The sequence below is a fragment of the Pagrus pagrus genome, assembly GCF_965226575.1.
Source record: "Pagrus pagrus genome assembly, chromosome: 3".
Classification (NCBI taxonomy): domain Eukaryota; kingdom Metazoa; phylum Chordata; class Actinopteri; order Spariformes; family Sparidae; genus Pagrus; species Pagrus pagrus.
This window is the reverse complement of record NC_140187.1, coordinates 9497554-9510706: the sequence shown is the minus strand read 5'-3', so window position 1 is coordinate 9510706 and position 13153 is coordinate 9497554. Positions and strand designations below refer to the sequence as shown.

At 39.3% G+C, this 13153-nt stretch overlaps 2 protein-coding genes across 3 annotated transcripts; one reads left to right on the top strand and one right to left on the bottom strand.

The window, feature by feature from the left end:
• Positions 1-687: 687 nt before the first annotated feature.
• On the bottom strand, positions 688-9470 carry slc5a8l (solute carrier family 5 member 8, like). Its single transcript, XM_084348383.1, has 15 exons — positions 8557-9470; positions 8200-8265; positions 7905-7956; positions 7341-7408; positions 6940-7094; positions 6524-6664; positions 6306-6435; positions 5765-5853; positions 5365-5477; positions 3957-4024; positions 3756-3842; positions 3447-3640; positions 2808-2917; positions 2594-2679; positions 688-2482 (listed from the first exon to the last, which is right to left on the bottom strand). The coding sequence occupies exons 1-15, from the start codon at positions 8908-8910 to the stop codon at positions 2369-2371; spliced, it is 1827 nt and encodes a 608-aa protein (XP_084204509.1). The 5' UTR covers positions 8911-9470; the 3' UTR covers positions 688-2368.
• Positions 8828-12739, top strand: tshba (thyroid stimulating hormone subunit beta a). 2 transcript variants are annotated; one of them, XM_084348386.1, is made up of 4 exons: positions 8836-8911; positions 10917-11038; positions 11135-11333; positions 11574-12739. In XM_084348386.1, exons 3-4 carry the CDS (start codon positions 11172-11174, stop codon positions 11850-11852), a joined length of 441 nt encoding a protein of 146 aa, XP_084204512.1. In that variant the 5' UTR covers positions 8836-8911; positions 10917-11038; positions 11135-11171; the 3' UTR covers positions 11853-12739. The 2 variants fall into 2 exon arrangements, with proteins under 2 accessions (XP_084204513.1, XP_084204512.1); XM_084348387.1 differs by lacking the exon at positions 10917-11038 and having other exon boundaries at positions 8828-8911.
• Positions 12740-13153: the final 414 nt, after the last annotated feature.

The following is a 13153-nucleotide window of genomic DNA, read 5'->3' as shown; positions in this document are numbered from 1 at the left end:
GTGCCATAGCAAACATTCCAAGTACAGCGCTGAAGATAATAGTCATGTTTTTTTCTGAACTGTTTAGTCGCAAAGCTGGTAAGAAAAAAAAAGGAAGCAATAAAAGTTAATCACTTGAGTTAAATATCAACTTTCTGTACGATGAGTGATTAAATTATTGATAAAACAGGAAGCCTGATGCTTACCTTGTGTGGTTCTGTCCGGTGCATCTGAGGTTGTGTTGACAGTGTGAGATGAATTTGCAGTTGTAGTTACTGTAGTATGAGGTGTACTTGTGTAACCTCCTGTTGTCTGCATCGCAGGTGTTGTCTGCATCGCAGGTGTTGTCTTTGCAGTTAATGTTGGAGTGCCAGGTGTTGTGGTCAGAGATGTACTATTGGTGAGAGGACTCATGATGGTTGTTGACTGAGAAGTCTGGAGAGGACTTGTGCTCTCAGTTGTGGCTGCTGTAGTTGTGAAAGTGTCATCGTGCTGGGTCGTGCTGGTCAATGGAGTTGTGTTGTCAGTCAAGTTTGAGACAGTTACATGTACAGTAGAATTAGATGGAGTTACCAGAGCAGTTGTGTGTGTCAGGTTTAAGTCAGAGGTTGTTATCGTAGGTGTGATAGTCAAATTCCCATTTTCTGTTTGTGCCACAGCAAAAGAAATGGCCAGAAGGTAACAAGCCAGGGTAGGAATGATGGTATCCATGGTCATTAAATTCTGTATTGGGTAACAAAACATGAGCTGAAAAACACTTCCATAAAATAGACACAGTAAAATCATACATGGTTACCTTATCTTAATGTCTCTAATAAAGTTTTACAGTTAAGGTCTCAACTGTAAAAAGTTTGACCCCCTGTGTTACACAATGGAAACAATACCTTAAACATTGTATATGATCTTTTGTAAGTACGTCATTGGCAGTAAATCTTCAAAGATTACAGATCTACTTACAACAGATCAGCTGCAGGAAATGACCTCATACACACTAAACATGACTGTGTACGCACTAAGAAAATACACAACTTCTTATCAACTGATCTTTTGTAGTTGATGGAAACACTTCTAATCTTCCTCTCCCATCGCGAAGTTCAAAACTCGATGAATAAAGTAAATTACTTTTGCAGAACATATGGCTGTAGATTAAATCAGACAGATGAAGAAAATCAGGCTCACCTTGTTTTGTTAGTACCTGTCAGAACTTAGTTCACTACCTTAGCAGTGAGTCTGCCTCCATGTCACGGCTGACTTTCCACTTCCTACAAACCTGATACGGCTAAAGGGATAGATTGCTGGCAAAGTGGCAGGTAAAAGTGGGCAGGTCGATGCTTTGTAAACCTCCTCCATTGTATGTTGCCAAGGAGACAAAGGGCAGGGTTATTACCTAGACCAAAGCTCAATTTCTGTCTGCCTGCCTCTCCCTTGCTCAGCTCAAATAAATTTTATAGCCCTGAGTAAAAGAGAAAACGCGTTGCCAAATTATTAACTACACTGTACATTTATTTTTCCTGGAGCCCTGTGTTCTCTCTCACTGACATTTTAAGGTCATACTCACTGAAGGTGAAATTGTGTGTTTTCGGTCAGCACACTAAAACTTTGTACAAAATATTTATTAACAAGTAGAAATTTTCAATAATTCATACTGGTAGTTCATGAAGAGTTTGCAAATTCCACATAAAATAACAAGGAAATAAACAAATAGAAATACAATGTTCCAGTGTGCCTGTCTGTGTTAGCATGAAATAAAAAAGTGAACGTGACAGTGTTCAGGTAGAGAATATAGAGACAGCAGTCGCAATCAGGGAGAACAATTGAACAAAGAGCGGTAAAAGTTGCTACATCATTGCCAGACAGGAAATGGGAGGATCAGGTCAATCAGTGGAGCAAAAGATGTGGTGACCCTTGTTGAACCATTTTAAATGTCTTATACCCTATTGTTCTGAGGAAAACTACGACAACTTCAACATCCTGGTCTAATTAAAGCTCTATACCACCAGATGTTGGGGACATTTACTATGTATATGAATTGTTTTTGCTGTTGTTTAAGCACGACAGTTGAGTAGCAACATAACAAGGCAAGTTGTGGAATTTGAATTAGATTCTTCTAAAGTTCTGTTTTAGTTTTGTCGGTCATTTTGCGAATTGTCAAGTTGCCTCTTAATGTGTAATCGGAATTATTTTGTATCTCAATTTCAGCAGCATATTTAAAACACACAATTCATATCAACATAAATAGGCACAAACATAAAATTAATTTGCGTTTGCAAATCAAATGCACCACAGGAATGTAGCAGCAATACAATTGTGGCTTGTCATTTATGTGTTAAATAAAATGTGATGAAATAATAATGATTCCTGGAAAGAACAGTGAATTAATATAGTAGCTTTACAGTTTTGTGGCCATCTCAACATTTTTACTCGTCATGTCAGAGTCTGCAAATGTTGGGTTTTCAGCGTCCATGTGAAATTCTCCTGCAGCTTTTTCTTTGACATCAGATTCCTGTAGAGAACATTTAGCAAACTATTAATAACTTGACAGAATCGTGTGTAGTTGGTAAGTAATGCATCCTCACATTGTTACCAAATATCTAATCAAAGGTCAGTCTCTCACCTCTGATTTACTAAACCAGCTGAAGCAGATCAGGTCACTCATCTTCACGAATAGATCAGGGTTGATTTTTTCTTGCTTGCATCCACCTAAAATGAAATAGATACCTATTCTCATAACCGTTTTATGGTAGATTTGGATGATAATATTGAACATTTCAAACATACAAGTATCGATATGCCTTTGTTTTGAAAGTAGAGGTTAGATAATGTCTCACCTGTGATTGAGCTCACCAGCAGGCCAGACACCATTGTTGTCAATGTTCCCAAGAGAGCGAAGTAGACGTAGGACAGAGAGTACCAGCTGTCTGCCAGAGGTGGTCTGAGACTAACACAGAGGAAATCGATTTATCAGACATCCTTCCTTCATTCTAGACACACAGTCACACCAACAGGGTTGAAATAGAGCTAAAAATAAAGATTATCTTTATTATCGATTAATCTGGAGATTATTGTCTCAATTAATTCTAAGGTTACATTTAGTTTTGACCAACCAAAAGTCCAAAGATATTCAGTTTACAATTAGATAATACGAAAAAGCAAATCCTAAGCAAATCCTCACATCTTTGCTTAAAAAAAGAGACTTAAACAATTAATATAATATCAAAGTAGTCAGGGATTCATTTTATGTTGATCGACCAATCAAATGAAATCTATTCTGAGAATTTTTTCCCTTTTTGTGATGAATTGGCTAGAGGAAGGAAATCGTTGGGGACAGTTTAAAGCCTTGAATCATGTTTGTGCTTTGTCTACATTTACTACATTAAAATGCTGATAAATATTTATATTTATTGTGACCATATCGTGTGCTTGATGGAACTTTATTGATGTATGTTTATTTATGTTATATGACTCACTCAGGCTGTGGGCTCAGAGTCACTGGAGTGGTCCACGTAGCTGGTGTTGTGTAGTTTTCGCCCATTGTGTTGTTGCACCCTGCAGTGGTGAGTGGGAGAGGATTTGTCTTTTCAGCCGTTGGTGGGTAAATCTGGGCTCCAATCCCCACCCACAGAGTCAACACTAGACCAATGATCATTCCCACGAGGCTTCCCTGCAAAGTAAACTGCAGTCAAATACTTCCTCCACGTGACACGTTTGTAAAGTTTTCTTTGTGTCGGGAGATGGTGCAGTTGTGCAAGTGAATGTTCCAGAAAGGAAGTACTCACTATTGAATTTGGTGTGCGGAACAGCATGCCTAATAGGTAAAGACCTAGAAGAGGCCCGCTGATCATGCCAAATATGGACAGAGCTGCCTGAAAATACAAAACCATCAGAAGGCTTGTAATTCTTAATACTCAACACATTGTGGTGCTGTAGAGCAACACATGGCTGCAGTACTGCTAGTGCATGGTGTTGGAGAGGTTTACCTGCAAAACACTTCCCATCAATGAAGCAACTCCAGCCATCCCAATGCACAGGGCACCAAAGAATACACCTGTGAAGATGTTAAAATCTGCATTATTGAATTAAAAGAAAGGATCTAATCACAACTTTCAATGGTACAATCAGTGGTACAAACTCTAAGGCAGATAGGCTACTTTTTTTTTTTTTTCTAAAATGAACATACATATACATTTTTTTTACATAGATGTACATGTAACTGAAATCTGAGTCCTTATCAATTTAAAAGAGCTTTTTGGATTTTGAATTTTGTGCATGTTTGTCCAGGGTATCTGAAGGTCTTGAAAAGCATTTAATTCATTAAATTTTCAAAATGGCCTTTAGTGGCCGAACACTAATTTCATGTATAAAAGTGTATAATGTATAAAAGTCCTTAAAAAAACAACAAGACAAAGAGAATGTTTTTGCATTTGATTTTGGCTGTCAGGAGACGACCTACTAACTAAAAGTGGGGGTATTGCGACAGTGGGATGCGGGTGCAGGCGGCTTTCTAGGTCACATTAATTTGATCAAATATATCACTGGTAATTACTGTTATCTACTGCTGAGAAGAACTGAACACAGGTTATGCAAACTGATTTCCCAGTAGGCTTACCTATTGGAGGTGTTAAAAAGGTCTTTTAGTTGTCCTGAAATGAACTTTGTGAACAGGAACTGTGTTTTGTACCTATTTACCTACCATAAATGACAGCTCTTATCAACACCTACAGCTACACTGTAATGAACAGGAACATTGTGTCCATTTTGAATCCAGTGTCTGTGTTGAATTAAGAAAACTGTGTCTTTGCTGCAGAATTCTTCTCAAAAGACAGCGAAGCCACACCCTTGATCTAACCCTGCCAAAAGAAGATTAGACCGTAGTTCCTGCATGTTCCTGCCTGTCCAGGTTTATATCCAAGTAAATCCATCTGATGAAAGACTTGAGATTATTGTAGCATTAGCCAGTTTGTGCATCATGTCCTGTGAAGTCTTTTTTTGGAAACTGTTCACGAGTAATGATTTAAATTTGTCTTTGAGCAAACAAGATTGTCTTTGTTCACAGCTTTCAGTCCATCTATCTCTACTACGTTGGACCATGCCGTAACCTGGACACGAGTACTGTAAACAGTTTTTTTATTACCAGCTAAGAATAACAAGATAATGGTTATCTTGGTGTCTACTGGTATCCTGTGAACGGATACCGTAGTATTCATGATCACTAGAATGCACCATAGACTTAATTTAGGCTTAAAGTGTCTAATTTCAAAATATTTCTTTATAAATGAGAAGATTTTAAAGAAAGGAATTCTTCAAAGCAGTTGTTAGCCACTCTCAACCTATGCTTAACTATGCTTTTGTAATCCCTGCTCATTTTTGATCTACTGTGGAACTTACTCAAGCCCATGTTCATCCAGGACACCTGTTTCTCTGTGAGGTTTTTGAACACTGGAAGAATAAAGTCTTCCACAGTGACAGCAACTAGGGCATTAATGCTGGAAGACACCGTGCTGGGGAAAAAAATAGAACAGAAAGGCAGATTCATTTAAAAAGCAGATTATACTATGGATACGGTTAGTCTCAGGTAGCATATAGATAGTGGCTCTCATAAATATCAATGCAACAACAACTTGCTCAATCTTCAGTGGAACAATGACGTGGACTTTTCACAGGAAGCAACATAATCTAGGTATTGCCAGCTCATTCTTTTTTAGCATTGTGTCTTATCTGTTGGAGCATTTCCTTATCAACACAATATTTCTGACTACATTTTTTCCTTGTTCGTGTCAGGTCTCACCTTAGCGTACCGCTGTAAGCAGCCGCCACAAACAAGCCAGGTATTCCAGGGTAAACTGCCAGAATATCCATCACAAGGTAGGGCAGCAACTGGTTTATAAATACAAAGCATTTTTTACTGCCAATGCTTTGTTACATTACAAACAGCATGACCACACCTGCCAACATTCTGGTTTTTCCAGAGTTTCTCCCATATTTAAAGGCCATCTCCCAGCGGCATCCTATTTTGTTGTTTCACCTACAGTAAGAAATGTTTGTAATTTGCATGGCTTTCAAACTTTATTATTAGTTACTTAGTTATTTTTACGATAGGTTAAATATGTTTGACCTCACCCAAGTTGCCAGATTGTCTATGAAGTTTAATCTGCAAACAGAATTTTACAGACAGGCTGCTTAAGCGTTAGCTGCTAGAGCAGGACGGCGTTCCACCTGTTTCCACCCCCACCCTAAAGACCTCCTTATTTTTGAAACCCAAATATTGACAGGTATGAACATGCCATCATTGTGATGGTTGATTAAAAGACAGTGGCAGCTGTAATCACCTGGTCTGGGGTGTCAACATCATCGTTTGAAAGTGGATCACAGTTCTTGTAGATGGAGAACATGGTGAGGCCAGAAAACACAGCCAGACTCACAGTTAGCCACAAGCCAACCATGTTCACGTACAGAGACCTGAGGGATATAAAAAGACTTGTCAGTGCATGAACCTTCGCTCACTGCCAATAGTTTACTGTTTGCATTGCATTGCAGGAATGCTCACATCTTGGCATGTCCCAAGGTTTTGCAGGAGATGTAGCGCTGCACCTGGGATTGGTTGATTGAATAGATAGAGGTCCACATCACGCTGCCGCCGATTACAATAGTCCAGAAAGTATGTCGCTTCAGAGGATCTGGGTCAAAACTGTGACAGAAGTAAAAAAACATGACAGAATATTGAAGGTAATGATGGGGACGTGGGGTGACGCTTATAGGGCAATGAAAAGGCATAATTGATATTCAGTTTTCTTAATTACTGTGAGCAGAACAGATTGGATTCAAGAACAATTAAGAGTTACAGGAAACGATTATGAGACAGTTGATCAAATTTTGATTTGGCCACATTATTTTGGTATCATAACCAGCTTAAAACAAGCAAACAACAAATACTGTTGGCCACAAGTCTGCTTGTGTACTTACTCAAACGCCGCTAGTCGGCCTCCTTTCCTTGCGTCCTCCCAAATGTTTGTCAGGCCTCCCTGTAGCACAGCTCCTCGGGCTATAACAGCCACAAAACCTGCCAGCATGATCACCATCTGCATCACGTCTGTCCAGATTACTGCTTTCAGACCGCCCTGAAACAACAGCCATCAAGTCTTTCCAGTGTCGTGATAGTTGCGGCTAACTGTTTTGTTCAAATGTGTACTTTTACTGTATACATTCTCATGCAGATACTTTGCCTTTGCGCAGATCAGACCACAGAATAAAATAGTATGATGACACCAAAATGTAAAATAATGACCCAGCCTGCTTTTGATTAAACAGTTATAAATAAATACACTATAGTTATAAATACACATTTTGACACACGTGGTACCAACCAAAGTGCAGTAGACTATGCACACTGCTCCTGTAGCCACCAGCACTCCCCATAGATCAAGTCCTGTAACTGAGTAATAAAAACAAGTTCCATCATGAGTCATATAAACAAAATAAGCCTATTGAGACATAACAACATGTGACCGTTTTAGTAACTTTAAGCCAAAGTCGCCATAACCTCTCTGATCCATCCTAGTCATTTTGCACATGGTTGTCTCTTTGTTTTTAGAGTGAACCTGTGTTTACGACAAACATTAGAGAAAGAGACCCTGCTGTATCTTTTACCAACTCTATCCATAGCACACAATTTCTGGTATCCAGAAAAAAATAGATTCAACTGAAAAGATTAGACAACAACACCAAGTTGCATCTCAGGTTTACTAATTTTCAGTAAAGTTAGGCTGATATGCAAAGAAAATCTTGTCTACCCTTGTTTGTTGTCCAGAAGAAGTACATGGGAGAGTTTGTGGCAAGTGAAAAACAAAACACAGGACTCATGACAATGCCATCTGACAAAGTAGTTTTTATTCATAATTGTAAAAAAAAAAGCCCATATATAGACTTACTTTGATTTAGTGCAAGAGCTGGAGCATAGATGACCAAACCAGTGTAGAGAGCCTGAGAAAAGAGGCCACCATTAGTTGATTAGGTGGAAACACAACAAGCATGTGATTCCTATCAATCTCAGAATTGTTATCTTTTACATAAAGTCAAACAGAGAAAAAGACAGGTGCTTTTGACTGTGTTTAATATGGATGTTTTTTCCATTCTTCATGGTTTTGTACTTTAGTTTTTAATTATCTAAATACAAAAATGAAAATGAATATTCCTCTTGATTTCAATAAAGGCATGTTTAGTTACCGTCTGTACAATGTACATTGATGTCCCAATTATCCGAATTGGCCGACTGAAGCGCAATTCCAGGTACTAGAAATGAAAAGGAAACATGGTCAGACATCATTAAAATGGTGTTTAATTCACGCATCCACATTTTTGTTTTTCTTTCTTTAGTTTTAACTGAAATGTCCACCAACCTTTCAGAGGAAACACTTTTATAACAGTTTCATTACGTACAAGTTTCTACAGCCAAGGTCACGTTTTATGTAGCCCTCCAATAAAACGTGTCATCTTTATTGATATTTTCACTGTAATTTCCTGCTCCCTGTCAGCCAGCCTTAGTACCAATATAATAATTAAAAGTCTGTGACATTTCCTTACCTCATAAGCACTGGTGATCCCCAGTCTGTAGAAAACCGGGACAAAGACCTCGGCAGTGATGGCAGACATGATGGCGTAGGAGAAGCCGAAGAGCCAGAAGGCAGCTCCGAACCGGTAGGCCTCAGCAGGTGTGCCGATGACTGTGATGCCAGACATGAAGCTGGCAGTGAGTGACATGGCAACCGGCACAGCTGTCATCTGCCGTCCACCCAGCAAGAACTCAGCGCTGCTCGTCTCCTTACGTCCCCGGATGGCCTGGAAGAGGCCAATGCCAGCCGCCAACAAAATTGTTCCAGCAAACACCACATAATCCCACACGGAGAAAGTGGCCACTGGACCACCTGTGCCAACCATGGTTAGTTAAACAGCTTTTCTAACACTTTTTTATGAACTGTCGACTGAGGATTTCTGTTTTATGCAATCTGGCTAATGTTTGATTTTCTTCCCTCTAAATGATCCTGAAATTGTCATTGAGACCAACAAGAAGAACAAAAGTGCACACATGCAGCAAGGCAAACACTTTTCAGTGTATTTTAGACTCTACTGTTAGATGAATTTAAATCAGCCACACTCATATTAAACATTTCCCTTCAAACCTTCAACAAAGAATAGAAAAATCCAAAGAGTTCAGCGCTTAAGTCCTTTGTTGTTTTATCCAATCCAGCTATCAGAGTCGCTCTGACTGATAGACGAAAGTACATCAAATGCAAGCGGCAGGCGTCTGGTCAACTCTGGTGTCTTCAGGAAGACTATAAAGACTAGTTCACTTTAGTTAATGATCTATCAAGGATACAAAGTACTGAAGTCAGCCAGAATTTCATTGATAGTAAAGGGTGGTGATCCTGTGGTGTGTCTCAGTTCGTGTTAACCTGATGCTTTATTATGACATAGTGACACATCCACAAACTCTCTTTATAAAACCTCATGTCACTCGGTAGTTATGAGGAAATTCAGGAGTCAGGGACAGGTCACTGCTCCGGCTATCACATCCTTTTTAATGTGTCAGACAATCAGGTGTGATTACTATTGCTTTACCTCTGTATATTTTGCTTATCACTCCAGTGATGCAAACTCAAAGATATGTAGATGTCAGCTGGGAAATGTGTCTACAGTAAAAACAAAATAAAATGTAGGTTTAAGCTGTTTGCAGGGACCTTATGTGAGTCCAACAGATATTAAGTGATGACTTGTTCAAATTTATATTCTAATGAAGACAGATTTTATGGTTGATTTCATTCAAGTCACTCTTGATGAGAGCATCAGACTCAGTAAACTCTTTGAAAGTTAATGTAAAAAAGCAGTTAGCGTTAATGTTTATAAAGGTAAGTAAGAGTTTAGGAAAAGAATGAGGCACTAAAATGGACATTGAACTTACACTGCACTGTTTATGTTTTTCGTATTCACTGATGGCTTTAGTCACTACTGGAAAAGGACAATACACGTGAGCCAGTTAGCCGTGTGCATTATCCAAGGTAAATGTTATTAGATGAAGACTTCAGTTCAGTAACAGGTGCTGTGGTTGAAACAAAATAGAAGAAAATCAGTCATTGTGAGATAGCCCAATTTATAACATGGCAACAGGAATGCCGAGAAATCGTTTTGGATTGTAAATCAAGAGGGAATAGACACAAATGCTTCACGCATATGAATTAATGTGTCAGAGAGACTCTGACTACCTTCAGCAATCATTAAACAAAAATATAGATAAGAAAATCTGGCATTGTTTGGAGGAAAACACTCCTCATTGGTTTTTGAGTCAAGGTATTGCCTTGTCAGTTGCTTGAAGTTTATCTGTGTAAGTGTATCTGAAGTATTTGGTGTTAAGAGATAAATGCTGATGTCTGCTACAGCAGTTTTTATTTTACTTACTATGAGGGCAGATTAGATAAAACCTAACCTGAATGTTTTCTGCTCATGTTCAGTCAGTACATGTCTGGACAGTGACAGCTTGTGAATTGACTTGTGCACATTGCTGAATGGTGTAGATATTTGTAACTCACAATGCACATCTCAGCATTCAGAAAGTACCTTGAAATATTTTGTATTACATAAGTGCATTTTGTTCAGTTAATTTTAACTCATATGAGAACCAGATTATGTTTGTTTCGGAAAAGGAAGAAAAAAGTCCTGGTTTGACTATCTCTTTATAAATTATCCTTTTTTTTCAAGCAGCCATGAAGCTTCTTCACCTTTTGTCAAGTGGACACTGTTTTGGACTTATTTGCACAGAAGGTTTTAGCTTGTGCAGAATCCATTGCGTCAGCTTCCGTGGTTACTGTTACTTTGTTAATGAAGCAAATCATTAATTCATGTAATCCACATAATGGAGTAAAAGTTCAGTTCTTCCTTTTCCGTTACAGATAGAAGATAACAGCTAGTTTGGATAAAGATGGACTGTATAATCTTCACATAAATACTGTTCAGCGGGATGTTCAGACTCACAGCATCAGTAGGCCTGCAAGCACTGCCATCTCTGGAGCAGGTGACTCACATTCAGAGCGAACAAACAACATTAAAGATTGCAAACTTTCTGTTATCTGGTTGTTAATTTGTCTTTTTTATCTTTCTTCCCATGCAGGTCCCGGATTGCTTGGAAAAAATAACACCCGCTGAACATGGAGACTGCAGTGTTCAGCTGCTGGCTCCTTTTTCTGCTCTTCAGTCCAACCGTTCCCATGTGTTTACCCACTGACTTCACCCTGTATGTGGAGAGGCCAGAGTGTGACTTCTGTGTGGCCATCAACACGACCATCTGCATGGGATTCTGCTACTCAAGGGTATGTGCAGTTTGTCCTTCATGGTGAAGAATAGTGCTGTCATTCATTCATTCTAATGGTGGAAAAAAGTACCTAGAAATATTAACAGACAGAAAGCGAAATCATGTAAAAGTTTATGCCTTTGCCATCGTGTGAATCAATGTTTAGTAACCCTTTTTACATTTTACATCACTTTGTATTGGCCAGAAGTGCCCTAAAGAAAGTGTAATGTTCATTTATGTGTTTGTGTATGGTGAGCAGGACAGCAACATGAGGGACATACTCGGCCCCCGCTTCCTTATCCAGAGAGGCTGTACTTATGACAAAGTGGAATACCGCACAGCCGTGTTGCCCGGCTGTCCCATCAGCGCCAACCCTGTCTTCACCTACCCCGTGGCTCTCAGCTGCCACTGTGGGGCCTGCAGGACTGACAGCGATGAATGCGCACACAGGGCCAGCGTGGACGGAGCTCGGTGTACCAAACCAGTCAGACGTCTCTACCCGTATCCTGACCAGAGCAACTACATGATCCCGTTCTGATTCTCCTGTTGTTAGCGCTCTCAGCTTGTTGTCTTTTCGTTTTTCTTTTTTTTCCTTAAATTACCAGGTGGAAACGGCATGATTCATGAATGTTTTGTGAGGAGACACACGTCATCCTTAACCTTGTGATGGATACAGTAATGTCTGTCCTGTCTGTATTATCTCTTGTACCAGCCTGTTTTGTTGTGTCTTCGTTGCCCAACTTATCTCTGCTGCAGCTCTGCTTCTCAGTTAACAATGGGGGTGGGGGTGGGGGAGTATTTTCATTAGCGCCATTATTTATCCCCCTGTACACTCATGTGTGACTTATTATGTTTACTGTGGAAGGGATACTCTGAATGCAATTCAATTAAAGCTGAAGTCTCTAAATAGCTCTCTTACTAAGCTGCACTTGACTTAATCACATCCTGTGCCGGACTGTGGCTTTCTGTTTACCACATAACAAACACAAGGCCATGACGCTCCACAATGTCACCTCGAGATACTATATTTGCACCAGGAGTCATTCTGGAAGGCACATGATTGTTGACACAACTCTTTTTAAATGGATTATCAGTGAAGATGTTGAACCACAATGATCAGGCACAACGCACGTAGAAGAGTCACCGAAAACTAAATTTACAGTGTGTGTTTGTAGCTGAGTAATTTTATATCAGCCCAAGTAGAGTTTATGTGTGTAGTTTCCCATTCACAAAGGGAATTTGGGAAGACAGCTGGAGCTTATTAATAGCTCAGCGGCTCAGAGTGGGAGTATGTATAAGTCCATCATGTGGAGCTCTGTGACATGTGCCATCTCATCTCCTTATTTTCTATTATGTCACTTATGGATATTACAGCCTTCTTCTGTCAGTGACGTTTTCTTCTGTGTTGATTAAAAATAAACAGTTTCTTCTTGCTATTAAAGTATTTTTATCAAAATAGTAAAATGAAATATAACCGTAAGCCTGCAAAACATCACACAGGCAGAGACAGTCTTAATTTCATGAGTTAATAGGAGTAATCATCATCTGGATCACTCCCCATGTCAACTTATACCTCTGCCACTGTTCCCATGACGTGATTTATAGAATTACACAACTTGAAGCAACCTTGAGGGTGGTTTGTGAGAGTATGGACTGAAAACCAGTTTGTAAAATGCTGAATCACTATAACCCAGGGGAAGCTTGTACAACTTATGACAACCCGACACTCTGTTTAACCTTGCAGACAGTCAGCTGACAAGATGGTGGAGTATTTACCACTTGTAGATTTGTAGTCCTTTTGTTGTCCTGATCATTTCTAATCTCATATGTTTGGCTTTT